This window comes from Mytilus edulis, chromosome 5, assembly GCF_963676685.1.
Source record: "Mytilus edulis chromosome 5, xbMytEdul2.2, whole genome shotgun sequence".
Lineage (NCBI taxonomy): Eukaryota > Metazoa > Mollusca > Bivalvia > Mytilida > Mytilidae > Mytilus > Mytilus edulis.
The window spans coordinates 88,929,570-88,950,168 of NC_092348.1; the positions used below are offsets into that span (position 1 = coordinate 88,929,570).

A 20,599-nucleotide genomic window follows, 5' to 3' on the forward strand; every position below is an offset into this window, starting at 1 on the left:
TGTCATTGATTTCTTCTGCAAGATATATCAATATAGTGCTGTTCGGAATTGCGTCCATATGAGGCTCTCTTGACCCGTAAAACGAGGTCACGCAAATCTTTCTAAAGTATCCTAACGTGAATAAAAATGTATGTGGGATATGATGCAAGATGGAAAGCCTTCATACATCTTAAATTCTATGGTATAAACAATTCAAGGAAAGTAGTCTACATAAAAAAATTTTAATCACAAGTTCAAAAATCGTTCGTAATTGTGACCGGTGAGGCTACATGCATGTTCTAGTAATTGGTAGTATGAACTGATTAAATGAATAATTAACATGTACAAAATTACTGATGCAATTCTTCACTTCATTTTCTATCTACAGTTTTGATAAATGAGTAACTTGTAAATAATATTTGCTTTTTGTCAGAAAATAATTTCATCATATAAAACTGGAATTAACATTTTGAAATCACAATGTACTTATTTTCAAGGTGAACATAGTTGTTTAATAGCTGCTACATAGTTTTTCTGTTAATCTGAATTGAGATTAACTCCAACTCCAACCCCAGTCTGTTTAGCTTCCTTGGAAAATGTTGTAGTCACCATAGGATAATCACTAAGTGAAGACATCTCATTTTCAGACTTACTTACAAAACTATACTTAGTTCTTTCTCTCTTCTTCTTTCCATGGTTCACTTTTTTCTTAGTTGTGAATAATTTACACACTAATACTATATTGACTATAACACTGACTGCTGCCAAAGTACTGATACAAATCACACTAATTGTTATTGTCCTACAAAAAAAAAAAGACAACAACTGACCACACTAACCATCATCACATGATGTTGGAAAATTTTATTAATTACAAAAATAAAAACAATTTTTGCGTAATTTTCATTGTTTGTAAGAAAATTTTTTGAATTTAAAAAGTATGGATGCAAACCAAAAATAACTTTATATTGATGAGATTATTTCAAATCACTGAAATGAAGCTTCTTTAAAATATGGTGTTGTTTCTTGGTTATGCAAGATGTTTTTTTGGAAATGATGGAGGAAAACTAGATAAATACAGTGTTTTTATGAAAAAGACTATTATAAACATTATAACACAGCTTTGACTACATAACAGAAACAGTCTTGAGTAGATCAATTATACTTTTTGATCTTAAGCATTTCCATGTAAATTTTACAGATTTGAGAAAGATTTCAAAAACTTTTCTTGTGCACAAAACAAGCCCTTATGCCCCTACTCCACTACCTGAAGAAGGTAATAAAGTATGTAAGCAAATAAGCATGTTTCCCGGTATAATACTTCATTTTATTTATAATAAACACAACAGCTTGTATCCATTTCTAATCTAATTATAACTAGAGGCTCTAAAGAGCCTGTGTCGCTCACCTTGGTCTATGTGAATATTAAACAAAGGAAGCAGATGGATTCATGACAAAATTGTGTTTTGGTGATGGTGATGTGTTTGTACATCTTACTTAACTAAACAGTCTTGCTGCTTACAATTATTTCTATCTATAATGAACTTGGCCCAGTAGTTTCAGTGGAAAATGTTAATAAAAATTTACAAATTTTATGAAAATTGTTATAAATTGACTATAAAGGACAATAACTCCTTAGGGGGTCAATTGACCATTTCGGTCATGTTGACTTATTTGTAAATCTTACTTTGCTGAACATTATTGCTGTTAACAGTTTATCTCTATCTATAATAATATTCAAGATAACCAAAAACAGCAAAATTTCCTTAAAATTACCGATTCAGGGGCAGCAACCCAACAAAGGGTTGTCCGAATCATCTGAAAATTTCAGGGCAGATAGATCTTGACCTGATAAACAATTTTACCCCTGTCAGATTTGCACTAAATGCTTTAGTTTCAGAGTTATAAGCTAAAAACTGCATTTTACCCCTATGTTCTATTTTTAGCCATAGCGGCCATCTTGGTTGGTTGGCCGGGTCATCGAACACATTTTTTAAACTAGATACCCCAATGATGATTGTGACCAAGTTTGGTTAAATTTGACCCAGTAGTTTCAGAGGAGAAGATTTTTGTAAAAGTTAACAGACGACGCCAGACGATGATGACGACGACGACGACAACGGACGACGGACGCAAAGTGATGAGAAAAGCTCACTTGGCCCTTCGGACCAGGTGAGCTAAAAAGAAGATGTGGTATGATTTCCAATGATACAACTCTCCACAAGAGACCAAAATGACACAGAAATTAACAACTATAGGACCTATAGTATAAGTCACCTATGGCCTGCAACAATTAGCAAAGCCCATAACGCTTAGTCAGCTATAAAAGGCCCCGAAATGATTAAAACGAGAAAACTAACGGCCTTATTTATGTACAAAAAATGAATAAAAAACAAATATGAAACAAATAAACAAACAAAAACCACTGAATTACAGGCTCCTGACTTGAGACAGGCACATACATACATAATGTGGCGGGTTAAACATGTTAGAACCATTTTAAACTATACATATATACATGTACCTAAACTCTTCTGATTTGTCAGAAACTAAATGCTGCCTTTGGATCTGTTGTTTTGCATAGCATTTTCCAGCTGAAAATATAAAAGTTCATTTGCAGGAAGAACTTGGATTGTAAAACACTTTTGCTGTGAAAATGTTCATACACTTTACACTAGAGAGAAATAAATATGTGTATTTACATTGCAAGTACATGTGCTGATAAAAGTCATTGCAAAATATAACCAGAATATATTATTCTTTTGTAATTTATGAAGTGTATGAATGTATTATATGTTTGACCTCTGTGTCTTTGTGAAATTGAATAAAGTTGATAGTTCAAAATACCATAATCCTCAGTTTAAAGCTTCATTTTACATGACAATCATCACTATCACCTATGGTTTTTTTTTTTTTTTTTTCATTTTTCAAAGATTTGAACTCGTCTTTCAATATTTCTAAAATTTTTGTTTTCAAAATTCCAATAGGGAACATATCTTTTATAATTGTATAAATAAACCAATTGTTCAATACGTTTCGGCCATTGGCCTTCTTCAGTTGTTTATTTCTAAAATCCACAAAAGTAAAAAAACATTTGAAACTGACCAATTAGAAGAAATGTGGTAAACATATATATGAAATATGTGAGGCTTTAATGTTGCAAAATGGTGCCTAAGAACTTTACAATCTGTTTGTATTCCCTATAGTATTACCTTGCATATAATGCTGATCAAGATCTGTAAAATTACAACTTCCTGTTAGTGAGTGGCATGGACATCCATCTGTACATAAACATACACTGGAACAATGGTTACCATAGAAACCTACTGGACATTCTGTAAATACAAAATATAAGAATGATTTTAAAATTACAATTTCAAAGCATTAATTGCATAATGTACTGTGGATTTATTATTATTCGTTAGATACCAATTTTCGTGGATTTCATGGGAACAGGTAAACCACAAAATTTAATTTTCTATAGGCATGTAAGCAGACCTCGGAAAAACCACAAAATAAGATAACCACAAACATACAAGTTTTCCTTTATCCACGTATATGGTAATAACAAAAATAAATGAATCCAGTGTCTGGAAATATTCATGTGTGTCTAACTTTGGCTATGTTTGCAATACTCATTTTATGGTGTAATTAACACTAAACAAACATGTCGCAGGAACGATGGGACACCATATCTAAAGCCAAACTGGGTGAAGATATAATAGTCACCCAACTACAAAGACTAAATGACTGGTATAATTGTTGGCCATTTTCTACATAGAATGGGTCATCCAATTAATTATACTTTACTATAAGTATCTGTAAATACAAAATTGTAAACCAAGTTTACAATGTGTTCCAACAAATATGAACCATATGCATAACTGAATAATTCACATGCAAGAGCTTTAATCTGACATTTACTGATATACCAAAATGCAGCCTCCAAGCCATAATAAATTTGAATTACTAAAATATCTTTGCTTTAATTAAAAAATCTAAATATGACCAAAAGAATAAATAAATTTACAATTACCTGTAGTGGCGACTCTCATCATCTGCCCTTCCTGATATATATTGACCAGTGATAACTCACAAAGTGCTTATATATATATATATGGTTAGTATTGCCACGCTTTGAGTCCATGCATAGCTCATGCCATTTGAATATAAATAAGGTATCGCATTCACTTTTTTTAGTACTAATTTAAATACTTGTGATGTGATTTAAATATTCAGTACGTATAGCCAAACATAGCGTACAAAGTAAATTGTCTGTTTTTAATATATGTAGCGCAAAACTATTTGTCGTCAAAAGTCAAGTGAAATATGAATATGAAACATGAATGTGAAACATATAACACTGAAAACACAAATAACATTAAATGTTGAATAATTGGAGCAAAATATATTGAATACATTTATCCTGTGACAGTTGAATTGTTTTATATTTGCTGTATGGATTTCGCTCATTGTTGAAAGTTGTCCAGTGACCTACTGTTGCTTACCTTCTACATCATTCAGTCCTGGTGGAGATTTGTCTAATTAGCAATCATGACACATCTTCTGATTCTCCCATGTTTGACAATAAGCACTCATTAATCAAACAATTATGGAATAAAATATATATTAATGCTTGCATTATATCAAATGCAAATAGTTTTTGTGTTCTTACCATTTTCACATAATTGACCAGTGAATCCTGGTTGACAATCACAATGTCCATTAACAGCATCACAGGTACCATTAGAACCATGTGAACAGGAACACTGCTGAACACAATTCTTCCCATAATACCCCTGTGAACAGGAAGTATTGCAGTTATCTCCCTTCCATCCAGCCTCACAAGTACACCCATCTACAATTCAAATAGATGTTAGAGTATTAATAGTCATTAGACATGGGAAACATGATCATGCACACATTTTTCATTGATCATTTCATTGGTACACACTTGAGGATGATGTTTGGGAATTTTTGTCAGATGTTTGGACTCCTTGGTTTTTGTTGAGCCTAGCTGTGACTTCTGTCTCAGAAAGATCGACATAGAATAGTGATCCGGAGGTGGTGGCGGCGTTAGCTAACCTCTTAAAAGCTTAAATATTTCAGAAGAAAGAATACCTGGATCCTTCATTACTTTGTATATAGATGCCTTATTTTATGTTTTTTCAGACATTCATATGCCCATTGTCCATCGGTCTTTATTCTTCATACATTATGACTTTAGCAACCTTTTATTCTCTGTTCTCTTTTTTTTTGCTCCATTTATATTTATTCTTTTTACAATTAGACTTTAGCATCCTTTTATTAATTATTATTCTTGGTCCTTTTTTCACTATCCTTAACTTTTTGACCCAGTATTCTCTATTCCAGTCTCCAGACCTTTTTTTATTGCTTTGATCCACATGCTTATAATCAATTAGGGAAAACTTAAGACTTTAGCTGAGGGAATGGACAGGAGTAAAGGTACATGGGAATGAGTTGGGGGGATGAGGAAGTCATGGGAAGGGAAGTGGCAGTCAGTGGAGGAAACGGAGGAAAAAGGGGAGGGGGAGTAAAAATTGGAATATTCTGGGAAATAATTTTAACTGATCTGGGAGGAAGAGGAGGGAGTAGGAGTTAGGGGGAGGAAAGTTGAAATCAGGGACTCCCTTTCTACTCCCCACGCTAGCAGGTTTTAATTTCACAATTTCAAATGTATCAAATATAAGCTGATATTTATTATGGAAGCATTGTCTTGTTTTTAGTCTAGTAGAAGTATAAAGTATCAATAATTCTCATGTATTTGTCACTTATGTAAAGGACAGACAAGGTCAACCAATAAACAATTGAGGAAAACAAAGAAAATATTGACAAGTTCAATAACTTATATATGATCTAATTTTGATAAGTTACATAAATGTGTATTTATCTTTGTTTTATCATATCAAACAAACATCTATTACATGTATCAGTAAAATCAAATTTTTAGCAATGTCATTGTCAGTTATATTCAAATTCGGATAAAATAAAACACCTTCTAGCTGTTTTCAGAAGCATGTACGACAACTTTGATCTTGTTTTGGAGAAACCGGTGGCAGATAATGTAATAAAGAAATAAACAATGTCTTTTGATACTACATGTAATACAGACATTTTCAGGAAATCATTCAATGCATGTTAGAAAGCATGAAGCAGGTTGGAGAATCATAATGTCTCTATTATCTAAGTAAAATGAAATTATGAAGTTGTCTTTACATAAAATGATATTAACTCCAATGGTTAACTCAAATAAACATTATTTTTTCTCTCCTCATGATGTAATTCTAAAATATCACAAAAAGATGATTACATGTGACACACTGTTTTAAATAATTTGCCTTCAGTTTTAAACAAAAAAGGGAGGGCAGTGACAAGGTTGTATGAGAAGAGACAAAAGAAAATAAAAAAAAAACAGAAGAAGAAGAAACACTACTAAATCATATTCCTGCTATTTTACAAATTTCCTTTGATCTTGCTGACTGATAATTTCCTTTCTCAGCAGAGTGGAGGGATATGAAAAATTATCACTAGAAACTAAGGGGCACATGGCAATGTCAATGAATAACTAATCGAAACTATATCTAATAATGGTTACAAAGTAACTTAAAAGTACTCACTTAACAGATACTATCGATAGTAGAGAATTTCGAAATATTGAAGGAAATGAACTTCGCATATAATTACCGGTATGCATTTTTAGAAGAAAAATCTGTACCAACATCGTCATAGGTAAAATAGTGATAAACAAATTATCATTGGTCATCTCAATTCGACTGCTATTCTACATTTCACCGTACCCGCTCAAGCGAGAAAATCAATCTCAATGAGATAACCAACAATAATCTATTGATGTCTCCTTTTGTTGAAGGGGAGACAAAATCACTACCTGTAGCTATTGGTTAAAAAAAGATTTTCTATGAAATATGAAAAAATTTGTCAACAATCTTTATGAATAGAATATTATGTAGTACTATTACTATTGATTATATAAACTGGTTATCCTTAGTCAATCAATGGTGACTGGTGACCATACAGCCTAAGTAAAATAATAACTAATACTTTACCCTCTGTACATGTGCCATGTTGTGAACAATCATTCTGACACTTGAGACGATCACAAGCTGATCCTGCCCAGTTGGTATTACACAGACACTTTCCATCTTTACAGGTCCCATGACCAGAACAATCTAAGGGAGAGCACTCTACTTCATGAACACATAAAATGGTAGATACCTTTCTGGCACAGTTGAATTTCTCGTCATCTAAGCTTAAATTAACATAATAATCATTTCTATTTATTGCGAACCCTATGATAGTTTTCCATAGATTCACCTGCAAGTTACCTGTCGATTTAAACTTTTGGCAGTTCTGTTGTCCCATCTAACAAATACAACAGGTATTGTTCTCTATGTAGTTTATTCACTGGGACCTTTAAATTTCCTCCAAGAGAAATATATCACTCATTGATTAATTTACCTGAACAAAAAATTGAACTGTCAATGATGAAAAAATACTTATACCAATACTAAGTAAGGACTCATAAAACTACATGTGGTGTTGTATTTATTCAATACAAATAACTCATTTTTAATGTGTTCAATATTAATACTGATTCAAAAATTAAAAGTTAATTTCTGATCAAATATTCAATATTTTTGTGTGTTTGATAAATAAAAATTTGAATATTATTATTTTTAAATTAACTAGGTCTTCATAAACATAAGTCTATAAATGAACAACAACAAAAACATGCAAATTCATTGGAAAATACTAAAAAATGTGTCTGAAATAAACTTTTTATTATTAAACCAGATTTTACATTGAACAGATTGAAAATATATTAATGATATATTGAATAAATACAATATTGCATACAGTTTATGTGAGTTTATAGAAGTATTTCAATAAAAAAGGAGATAATTTTTTGGTCAGGTAAATTAATCAATGAGTGATATATTTCTCCTAGAAGAAATTTAAAGGTCCCAGTGAATAAACTATACAGAGAACAATACCTGTTGTATTTGTTAGATGGGACAATAGAACTTACAAAAGTTTAAATGGACAGGTAACTTGCAGGTGAATCTATGGAAAACTATCATAGGGTTCGCAATAACATGTGTTAAAAAGAAAAAAAGAAACTAAAAAATATCTAAATTAATATTCAAGTAAAGAATTTGAAATTTATGTTACTATACACTGATAATAAAAGACAATGACTATTGAAAAATAATCAGTTTGCTAATTTTTTTTTCAGGTAAATTATCCCAACCTTCAGAATCAAATTGTCTTAACCCATTATCAACTTGTTATGGAAAATAAATTATTTAGTTATATTTTCTTTGATAGAATATCATAGATATATGGCTTATCTGTTCGCAAGAAAAAGTTATAAAGGGAACAAAAAATAATTATATTCCAATAATATAATTTAACTGCAATGCAAAAGAAACGGTAAACAATGATAAAGACGACCTCTTTTTTTAATTAAATATGCTGACATTACTTTCTTATATATAATAATGTAACTAATTTCACTTTGTCTAATCATGTAGAAAATCAGCAAGATATTAAAGTTTAGTTTAGTTTATTAGAGAAAACTCAGCCGCAGAAGACTGCGTAACAGGAGCATATTTATATACCGGTACACAATATTAATTACAACATAGTTCATAATACAAACAGAATTCATTTTTAAATTATACATCTTCAGAAATAAGTTTGTGTTTATTGCAGTTTTAAATTAGACAAGCATCTTTTCTACCTTTTGAATAAAAATTGACAGCTTAGACAGCACATTACTATTACTATATTTAAGCATGCCAAGTACTTTTTTTTCATTTGGATATTAAAGATATATTAAAAACAATGAAAATAGGCCTCAACTGATTTTATTGAATTTTCAATAAATCACTTCAAGCAGGTAACTTTCCAGCATATTACAACTAGCCAGACTATAGCTTCTTAGAATGAAAGGAGAATGTGTCTGAGGAAACAAATGCCCCCAATCAAGCTTTGCAATTTTAAATGGTAAATGACTAGATACCAAAATTTGAACTCTGTTTCCAAGTTTTCACTCTAAGCATTCTGTATGAGTTTTATATAATTTGCACCAAAAATGGGACAGACAGACAGATGGAAAGACACAGATGGAAAGCTGGACAATGGGTAAAGAGTAAGACTTAATGTCCCGGTTGACTTATATCTTTACTGTAGGGAAGGTAATGGATAAGGTATTACATATAAAAGTACTCATTATTATATGCATTTGTTTAGAGCCTACTGATGGACGCCTCTGGGTGTGGGAGTTTCTTGCTGCATTGAAGACTCATTAATGACCTTTGGCTGTTATCTGCTCTATGGTTCGGTTGTTGTCTCTTTGACACATTCAACATTTCCATTCTCAATTTTATACCAGTCAGGGTTTCTTTTCAAAAGATAATTTTACTATTTTACCAACTCTAGGAAATGTATCATAGGATTTGTCAAAGCCTTGATAAAACCATATTCCCCATTATAATATTTTTTAGCACCAAAAGCCTTTGCTAGAGTCTGGCATGTATGCCCTTAAACTTGCCATACAAAAAAGAAGTTACAACTTCAAAACCAAAATGAAAACCTATATTTACCATCTATCAGTTGGGTAGTTAACTAAAGTATCATTTACTACATAAGTAGCAGAACCACCACCATCCAGATTTATTGCATTAACAAATCCATACTCCAGCAATACATCAGCCATTTCATACAAACTCATCCTGGAAAAAATAGTATATTGGTTCATTTTTTTTATTGGCAGAAGCTTACAAGGAGGTTCTCATTGAAAACACTTGAGAAATTATAAGAAATACATTGTACTATATTAAACAAAAATAATTGCATAAAGAAGTAAACAAACAGACCCCAATCACTGTCTACACTGATTCAATTAAAACAAAAATGTGTTGCCACATATGAAAATGTGACTTTGAAGATATTATCAACCAAGTTATCAAACATTTTCTTCCAATACATTTGCTCTTTAAGCTCATATACTTTTTGTTGGCAATGGCTTGCCCAGCTTCGGATAAATTTGCCTACATGAAATAATTCAGATTCAACTACAGATGCAAAATGTATCCTTTATTCTGAATAGTGTAAATTACCAAGTGTCCAAATTATCTTCAAACGTTTAAAAAAACAATTGCTTCTTTTCCCTTTATTTAGTTGATATATTGTAAATTTGACACTATAATAATTAATCAAATTGGAAGCATAATAAAACATTTGAATCAATGCCAGGTTTTTAAGATTTGCTAAGTACCTTTGAGATAGATAGAAAAGAAAAGCCTGGTGTCCTTATATAACAGAAATTAAAGAATATTCATGGCACATTAAACCTTGCAGATATTTTTTGTTTCACATGTTGAATAAAGAGCTGCGCTATAAGAGCATGATTGCCTGTTGCCATTTTAGCTTGTCTTTATGCTTTAAATGATTTCTTTTGTACATTTTAAATTAGGCTTTTTTAAGTATAAAAATTCATAACTGAAAAACGTAGAATCTGAAATTTATAAAAATTAAAAGGTAGCTAAAGTCAAAAGATAAAACATTTCACCAAAGTTTCATAAAATTTTGTGAAAAGTGTTTATTAGGGATTGTCTGAAAACTGGAAAATCACCCCTTTTTTAAGCATAAAAATAAATAACAAGGAAACAGTAAAATTAAAAATTTATAAAAATCAAAAAGGGAGCATACATCAATAGATATAAACAATTCACCAAAGTTTCATTTAAGTTGATGGAAGCATTTTTGAGTTATTGTCTGAAAACTGGAAAACCCAATTTTTTTAAGGATAAAATAAACAACACGGAAACGTAAAATCTAAAATTTATAAAAATCGAAATGGAGCATATATGTCAATAGATATAAACAATTCTACAAAGTTTCATAAATGTTTGAGGAAGCGTTTTTCTGCCACACCTACAATAGAAGAGGGGCATTATGTTTTCTGGTCTGTGCGTCCGTTTGTTTGTCCGTCTGTTAGTCTGTCTGTCTGTCTGTCCGTCTGTCCCGCTTTAGGTTAAAAGTTTTTGGTCGAGGTAGTTTTTGATGAAGATGAAGTCCAATCAACTTGAAACTTAGTACATATGTTCCCTATGATATGAGCTTTCTAAATTTAAAGCCAAATTATAGTTTTGACCCCAATATCAGGGTCAATTTAACACAGAAAATGATAGTGCAAGTTTCAGGTTAAAGTTTTTGGTTAAAGTTTTTGGTCAAGGTAGTTTGTGCTGAAGTTGAAGTCCAATCACCTTGAAACTTAGTATACATGTTACCTATGATATGATCTTTCTAATAATACTAACAAACCTTATGTTTAAATGACAATTTTTGCAGAAAGTTTTGAACTATAACAGTAAACAAATATTATCAATTAGACAAAAATTAAGAGAACAGTTTTATTTCTTCTCTTCCATATTGTTGGAAAATAAATTTTCCAGAAAACATTGGACAGACATCAAATAAAGCCATCAAATGTAAGTCAATTACCCGTTATGATCAGTTTTACCATCCACCTGCATTATTAATACACGTCCATCTTTGTCACTACCAACAACAGACCTGGCTGACATAACGTTGGCAAATCTTTCTAGAGTACCTGTTGAGAAACAAAAACTAGGATCAGAATTATTAATACCCGTCCATCTTTATCACTACCAACAACAGACCTGGCTGACATAACGTTGGCAAACCTTTCTAGAGTACCTGTTGAGAAACAAAAACTAGGATCAGAATTATCAATACCCTTCCATCTTTATCACTACCAACAACAGACCTGGCTGACATAACGTTGGCAAACCTTTCTAGAGTACCTGTAGAGAAACAAAAACTAGGATCAGAATTATCAATACCCTTCCATTTTTATCACTACCAACAACAGACCTGGCTGACATAACGTTGGCAAACCTTTCTAGAGTACCTGTTGAGAAACAAAAACTAGGATCAGAATTATCAATACCCTTCCATCTTTATCACTACCAACAACAGACCTGGCTGACATAACGTTGGCAAACCTTTCTAGAGTACCTGTTGAGAAACAAAAACTAGGATCAGAATTATCAATACCCTTCCATTTTTATCACTACCAACAACAGACCTGGCTGACATAACGTTGGCAAATCTTTCTAGAGTACCTGTAGAGAAACAAAAACTAGGATCAGAATTATTAATACCCGTCCATCTTTATCACTACCAACAACAGACCTGGCTGACATAACGTTGGCAAACCTTTCTAGAGTACCTGTTGAGAAACAAAAACTAGGATCAGAATTATCAATACCCTTCCATCTTTATCACTACCAACAACAGACCTGGCTGACATAACGTTGGCAAACCTTTCTAGCGTACCTGTTGAGAAACAAAAACTAGGATCAGAATTATCAATACCCTTCCATCTTTATCACTACCAACAACAGACCTGGCTGACATAACGTTGGCAAACCTTTCTAGAGTACCTGTAGAGAAACAAAAACTAGGATCAGAATTATCAATACCCTTCCATCTTTATCACTACCAACAACAGACCTGGCTGACATAACGTTGGCAAACCTTTCTAGAGTACCTGTAGAGAAACAAAAACTAGGATCAGAATTATCAATACCCTTCCATCTTTATCACTACCAACAACAGACCTGGCTGACATAACGTTGGCAAACCTTTCTAGAGTACCTGTAGAGAAACAAAAACTAGGATCAGAATTATCAATACCCTTCCATTTTTATCACTACCAACAACAGACCTGGCTGACATAACGTTGGCAAACCTTTCTAGAGTACCTGTTGAGAAACAAAAACTAGGATCAGAATTATTAATAAACGTCCATTTTTATCACTACCAACAACAGACCTGGCTGACATAACGTTAGCAAACCTTTCTAGAGTACCTGTAGAGAAACAAAAACTAGGATCAGAATTATCAATACCCTTCCATTTTTATCACTACCAACAACAGACCTGGCTGACATAACGTTGGCAAACCTTTCTAGAGTACCTGTTGAGAAACAAAAACTAGGATCAGAATTATTAATAAACGTCCATTTTTATCACTACCAACAACAGACCTGGCTGACATAACGTTAGCAAACCTTTCTAGAGTACCTGTAGAGAAACAAAAACTAGGATCAGAATTATCAATACCCTTCCATTTTTATCACTACCAACAACAGACCTGGCTGACATAACGTTGGCAAACCTTTCTAGAGTACCTGTTGAGAAACAAAAACTAGGATCAGAATTATTAATAAACGTCCATTTTTATCACTACCAACAACAGACCTGGCGGACATAACGTTAGCAAACCTTTCTAGAGTACCTGTAGAGAAACAAAAACTAGGATCAGAATTATCAATACCCTTCCATTTTTATCACTACCAACAACAGACCTGGCTGACATAACGTTGGCAAACCTTTCTAGAGTACCTGTTGAGAAACAAAAACTCGGATCAGAATTATTTATATCACTATTTATAACATTTGTGGGACAGTGTGCGGAAACAAAACAATTTGTATTTTTCAAGTTATAAAGGGGCATTACTCTTGAAACATAGATGACTAACTGCAAAATTTTTAACTCTGTCTGCAATGTTTGATTCTTAGCATTGTGTATGAGTCTCATAAAATTTGCATGAGATTAACTATAAGTAAGAATGCACAAATGATAATGGGACAGACAGACAGACGTAAGGAAGACTGTCAAAGGTAACACTTAATGCCCCCTTTGCTTACAGTGGTGGGGCATAAAAATATCTTTAATTATATTATTTTTAAATATGATGTAGATGTAGTGTGAGAGTAATCATAAAATCATACCTGTTTCTTGAGTATCCTGACATTCAATCTTTATACTTTCAGTTATATACTTTTTTCCATCCCTCACAAGCCAGATCACACCTCCTACTAACTGCTGAAATTGTTCAGCAACCAAATCTATTTCAGATAAATAACTGCAAAAACAAAAATATGACTATTAGGTTTTTATAATGCCTTTCTTTGCCTTTTTTGTTTACTGGATTGACCTTCCACCCTCAAAGCACAATTCCATAAGTGATTACACATAACAAAATGCAAAGGATAACATATTGACATTCTTAAGAAACAAAATTATATTCTTTTTTTCTCCTGGTTTTTAAGCTAAGCTGACAAATTCATTCCCCCTTTTCCCATATAAATGAATGTCACTTTTAATGATATTTCATCTATAATTTTAAATATTACACCTTAAGGTCCATCTTCAAACAGTACATTAGTAACATTACCCTCATATAAACATTAACTGAAATACCTCTTGCAGGAATGATAAAAAACAAGTCTAGGTTAAAGATTTTTAAACATTCAGTATCTCCAGAAAGGTTTCCTTACTGAGCATCATCATATTGCTAAGTTGTTAATTGATGGAAATATACATTTACGATTTTAAATCAAACTGGTTCAAAACTATTTATCTATATCATCACAGCAAAAGATCTCTTTATCAAAACCCCTCTTCATAGTATTCATCCCCTGTTTCCTTCATATCCACTTCATTCCAAGGAGTTTGGCTTTTCCATCCTTCCTGATCAAAGAATGGTAATTTTTCATTTCAGGGTTTTCTATAGCAGACTATACGGTATGGGTTTTTTCTCATTGTTGAAGGCCGTACAGTTGCCTATCATTACCCATTTCATCTGATTTTTGGTGGATAGTTGTCTCATTCCTTGAATGCCAACATCCTTTGATCTACCGGCAATTTACCTGTAAAATTATGTTGGCGTTGGAGGAATAGGTGTAAGTAGTTATCATAACAAAAGTGCATGCTTATCAAAACAATGATACTAATTAAACATATAGGTAAATTTAAAATTATTTTTTGCTGTTACTGCTTGAACAAATATGGATTCTCTTAAAATGAAACTTAAAAAAGTGTTGCATCACAAAAGCCAACATGTGCATATTGTCAGGAACTCAAATTTGCACAAATTCTTTTTAGACTCCTTGAACACTGTTGTTTCTTTGCAATATTTCTATAGTTGTGTGTGCTGTACATGTAATATCCTCCCATATCACTTGATGGAAACTTGGATAATATTACAACTTTTTTTTATTGTAAGTTCATATTAACTTATAAATTGATTAAAGATGATATGGAATTAAATACATCTCTTATCCCTTTTTAAGTTTGAAATATTTAACTAAAATATCTTTAACATATCACATATGTCTTATGTTAATAAACATTTCCATTCCAATTTTCTTTTTAAAGTAATAAAATGTTTTAATTTTCTTTTATTATTTCTTTGAAATTCTACCTTAGACTCTATGGACGTTGATGTCTTATATAAATAAACATCTTAATTCCGAAATTATTTTTTTTAATAAAAAGTAATAAAATGTTTTAAAATCCTTATTTCTTTTAAATTCATTATAATTCTAACCCTCAAATCTACTGTTTTTCTATTAAAAAAGTGATAAAATGTTGCAACTTTATCAAATTTACAAATTATTTTTAATAGTTTAATACTTATAAAAACACCTATTGTTATTATAAATACAACTATTGAATATTTTTGTTGGCATTGAAGGAATAGGTAAAATATAAAATGTTGGCATTCGAGGAAGACACCGTTTATATCATACCACATCTCCTTATTTCTATATATAAGTTCATAAAATTCCACTCAAACTTATTTCAGAAATTTGTATTTTCAAGCAGTTGCTAATTAAGATTTTAATTCCATAGTTTCTCCAACTTTCACATTTCAGTCATTTTTTACTTCTACATCTCCATAACTTATATTCCCTATGTCTGAATTGACCAATTCAGGACCATTTCTATGCATCTATTTTTTAACCTTTTGCTAGGTTGCAGTCTCATTGACAATTGTCTTGATTATCTATAACTTTTTGAATAAACATAACCTGTTACTTTAAAAACGTTAAAACCCCTTATTTCTGATAAAATTTCATATACTGTGCATTACCCAAAAAATAAATGTCCATCCTTTGTTATACCAAAATGTGCATTCTGTACTCCATTTGAATCCAATACAACTTTCCCATCACTAATTACATTTCCTGAAAAATTACAAATAAAGTGTCAATATCTTTTATACACGTTCCTCAATTATGGTGTAAGTAAATTGAAAACAAACAAACCAATGGTTATATGATTATTTTACAAAGAAAACAAAATGATTAAAAATAAAAGGTACAGTTGGGCCAAAACATGTATTGTCATACTTGAGGAATAGGTAAAACCACATCAGGTCAACATTTCACATTTAACTAGAGGCTCTATAGAGCCTGTGTCGCTTACCTTGGTCTATGTGTATATTCAACAAAGGACATTGCAGATGAGAATATAATTCATGACAAAAATAATTTTGTTGATTTTGTATTGCTTATCATTTAGTCTGTTTAGTTTTTATCTATTTTCATGACTTTTTGCTCTAAACACAAAAGAAGACAACAAAAATAGTCCTCATTTAAGGGCAATCACTTCTACAAAGAGTGACAGTCTTCTACCTATATCAGCAAAATTTAAACTGTTAGAAGATCTTGCCTTTTTGAAAAATTTTGTGATTTAAAGTGACTATTTATCTTTTATAATTTTATCATGTAAGCATAACTCCCCAAAACTGGTAAAAATCTACATTTTAGAGCAATAACTCCTAGGAGACATAAGACATATTGTCTTAATTGTAGATTTTGTCTTGTTGGTCATTTTTCCTTATTAAAGTTTCTATCTATCAATTCTAATTTTTAAGATATAAGGCAAAAACACAAAAAATGGTAAAAATCATCATCAAAGGGCAATAACTCTAATTAGTAGTTGGCTGACAATTTCGACCATAAGGACTAACTTGTAGAATTGTCTTGCTGATCATTTTTGCATTTGAATGCTACTCTGTATCTAATATAGTCTTCAAGAAAATAGGCAAAAATGAAATAAAATGGTAAAATAAGTCATTTAAGGGCAATAACTCCTATAAGAAGATGTCTGACAGATTTTCTATATTCAGAAATGGTTTTCAAAATCATAGATAAAACTTGCATTTTACCCTTATGTGTTATTTTTAGCCATGGCAACCATTTTGTGCCAACTCGGATCAAAATCCATCTATTGAAAACATGAATGTTTATAATCTGACATTGATAAGACCAACAATGACTGATTCCAACATGTTTGTTGGCAGGCAGGGTCATTGGACCCATTTTTGTTGTTGTTCCCTATTGATATTTTTACTTTTTTGGTAAGTGATGTTCCTTTTCATGGTGTGTATATTTCCCAATGGATATGTTATTATTATTTCATGGATTTCAATGAAAAGATAATAGATTTGAGAATGGAAACAGGGAATTAGAACAAGAAAAAAGAACCCAACCAAAGTCAAAGAGCAGTAAACAGTCCAAGGCCACCAACAGGTCTTCAAAGCAGCGAGAAAATACAGCACCCAGAGATTGGCCTCAGCTACAAATGTATGTATAAAAGTAAATTATCAAATCAGGGATTTTGATACCGAAAAATTACTTAAAACTTTTACAAAACCTTTGATTTCTATAATCATGATAATTAATTTATCATACATTATTGGGAATTCTTAAAGTTATATGATAGGAAATTCTCACAATTTACAAATTTAAGAGAATCTGAAAAAGCTTTCAGAGAATACAAAAACTGATTCAAATATAAAACGGTTACCTAGACATGATCCATTATGTGTATTAAAGAATCCAGCATTGATTGCCATTAAACAATTCTTTTGTTGGGCTGATTTTGGTGTTGTAGACCTGATCTGGTCATCACATCCTCCTTTGTATCCCGGTTCTAATACTGATATAGACCTCACTGGGTTGTTAACAACAGTAAAATGTATCTGTGCGTCACGTTTAATAAACTGCCCGACAGCTTTTATTGCATGGCGAGTTTCAGCTATAGGGTGAATGATATCAGAACTGCCATACCCATGTGCCATATGTTTGGACTTTGTCACATTGCCAAATAAAATATGCTGACAGTCTCGTGTATGTCGATGGCCGTGGTATTTTAAGAGATGGCTAGTAAAATAACTCTGAATTAAATTGTCATGTTCATCCACTGACTGACACTGTATTTGGAAAAATATACTGAAAAATAAAAAAAAGTAATATCTCAAGCTAATACAAATATTGTTTTAGAGTAGTTTCTAGTATGAAATGTTGTAACAAGTGTATGCCAAGACCTGTAACCTTTAATTAAGCTGCTGGCGACTGTCAGAGGCTCTGGGCCAATAAATTTGGAGATAAAAACAAAGAAGAAGTATGTGTCTGAGGACAGGAATGTCCAAGCTTAAACTTGCTATTCAGACAGAAGAACAGACTGAACAAGGGAGGGTCATTCAAGGGTAGCACTTTAATGCCAGCTTCTTCTTGTGTTTAGGAAAAAATTGTGTAGCTTGTGAAAAATAGCATGACTAGTGGACTTTGAATTACACTTGCACTACTGTAAACCAACTTATTTTCACTATTTTGGCGAATAGAAATATAACACAAATATAAATCGTCGCAAATATGTAAAACATGTTTTTTTCCTTTTTTAACTACATCAATAAAATTTAAAAATCATGAAATGGACTGATAAATTAAGGGCTATTTGTGACCCTCAAAAATAAGTTGGTTTACAGTATTACAGCAAGCATAGGCTTCACTATCAGCCATTCAGCTTGAAATCATTGTAAGAAACAAAGGATAGAAATGGCCACAAATCTGAAATTTTGAGGAAATGTCTAAAATTTCTTTCTCATCTCTATAAATAGGACATGAAGCTATTTTTTTTTTATTACATATATCTGATTTGAATAAGTGAAAAATAACTTGAGTACAAATTTTCATTGAAAAAGTCACAGCATGATCAAAACTGTAAGTGTGCCCAATTAAAGCTGTAGTCATCTATTCAAAAGTTTAAAAGATGGATTTATGATTTGGTTGACAGAAATAGTAATTTGTTAAGAGATGACTTATTACATTTTTATGTTTATTTGTTTTAGTCACTATAATGTTGTCCTTTCCTCCAATATGACTATTACATAATCTGCATCTGCAATTTTTGGTAATGTCCATTTGACATGCCTCTATACAGGAATATCACAGTTGTTATCCATTCATTAATCATCAAACTTTTACTTGCTGTAAGCAGCAATACTGGTTCCACTAAATGAGAAGGAAATTCTTATTGTTTTGAAGCATAAAGAATATTGAAATTTTTGCAGATCTTTTAATCATATTAAAGTCACTACGATTAACGACCCTGTTCAAGACTGTAGTATGATTCTAGCATGCTCATGCAAACCTAATCTAACATCACCTTCTTCATACCACCTGACTATGTTCATACTATGACCATTTCGAGTTTTAGTCATTCTCATTGTCACATAAAATATATAAAAGATCTCCAGGTTTTGTTTGAAATATCATTTACAATTTAACCAGGGAAACACAAGACCATGTACATGTAGTAATGCTTATACAATCATTAACACCAATACAAAATCTTAATGACCAGGCCATGATATTGTTATTGAGAGAGCGAAAAAAGAAGAAATTTAAGAGCGCATAGGACATGTTGGGTTAGTCCTTGGAAATCAACAGAAAGGAGACTCCAGTTTGGTTAGGATTAATAATCCTTCTTTAATTTTTTTAGAATGCCACCAGAGATGTTTGATGAACATGATGATGGTACATGTATGAACATGGAATGATCTTGGTATGAGTGATTTATAATGACACTAGAAACCATGGGTTCTTATGTTGTACTGTAACACTGCTGTTACACCACTATCCCAGGTTAGAGGGAGGTTTGGGATCCCGCTAACATGTTTAACCCGCCACATTCTCTGTGTATGTGCCTGTCCCAAGTCAGGAGCCTGTAATTCAGTGGTTGCCGTTTGATTATGTTTTACATATTTGTTTTTCATTCATTTTTTTTAACATATATATATTAGGCTGTTAGTTTTCTTGCTTGATTTGTTTTACATTGTTATTTTGGGGGCTTTTATAGCTGACTATGTGGTATGTGCTTTGCTCAATTGTTAAAGATCTTATCATGCTTATTATGGTGGCCTATAGTTGTTAATTTCTGTGTCATTTGGTCTCTTGTGGAGCAGCTGTTGTGGAGAGTTGTCTTATTTACAATCAATGAATCATACCACATCTTCATTTTTTTTATTAGCTCGTGTTGCAATCAGATAAATCATGGTCTGGTTGTAGTCAAAACACCTATTGGTGTTTAGGTGTTTTTTTCATATAGTTTATTTTACTTTGTTGAACTGTGTTAAAAGTGTCAATTTTAAATATAGGATAGGATTTTTAATCGGGTTTTCGAAAAATTGTTGCAAAAGACAGAAACGACACATTTTGATCCTCATAGTACCTTAAAATAAATAGAAATACATAAATAGGACTACAATAATATCGTTTTTGCATTTCTTAATGCATGTCGTCCACATAGTGTGTTAATAAATATCCTGCATCCACATCAGCGATCACTTCTGTCATCTGCATATCATTTCGGAATGTTCAGGTAACTAGTTCCGAGAGGCGGAAGTACA

The 20,599-nt window shown here is 31.8% G+C and overlaps 1 protein-coding gene across 1 annotated transcript; it reads right to left on the bottom strand.

Moving 5' to 3' along the window:
• Positions 1-419: 419 nt before the first annotated feature.
• Positions 420-20,590, bottom strand: LOC139524727 (N-acetylglucosamine-1-phosphodiester alpha-N-acetylglucosaminidase-like). Its single transcript, XM_071319756.1, has 11 exons — positions 20,422-20,590; positions 17,716-18,140; positions 15,995-16,088; positions 13,848-13,981; positions 11,530-11,638; positions 9,627-9,755; positions 7,065-7,267; positions 4,655-4,837; positions 3,192-3,314; positions 2,504-2,573; positions 420-781 (listed from the first exon to the last, which is right to left on the bottom strand). Exons 1-11 carry the CDS (start codon positions 20,472-20,474, stop codon positions 517-519), a joined length of 1,788 nt encoding a protein of 595 aa, XP_071175857.1. The 5' UTR covers positions 20,475-20,590; the 3' UTR covers positions 420-516.
• Between the last annotated feature and the right edge of the window lie 9 nt (positions 20,591-20,599).

Bases quoted from the DNA above. Each gene is read 5' to 3' on its own strand.
- LOC139524727 (XM_071319756.1), bottom strand. From the start codon at position 20,474: ATGCAAAAACGATATTATTGTAGTCCTATTTATGTATTTCTATTTATT. The intron at 9,756-11,529 runs GTAATTGACTTA...TATTTTTTCCAG, and splicing joins GGTAAAACTGATCATAACGG to GATGAGTTTGTATGAAATGG. The intron at 782-2,503 runs GTACATGTATAT...TTTTTTTTGTAG, and splicing joins GACAAATCAGAAGAGTTTAG to GACAATAACAATTAGTGTGA.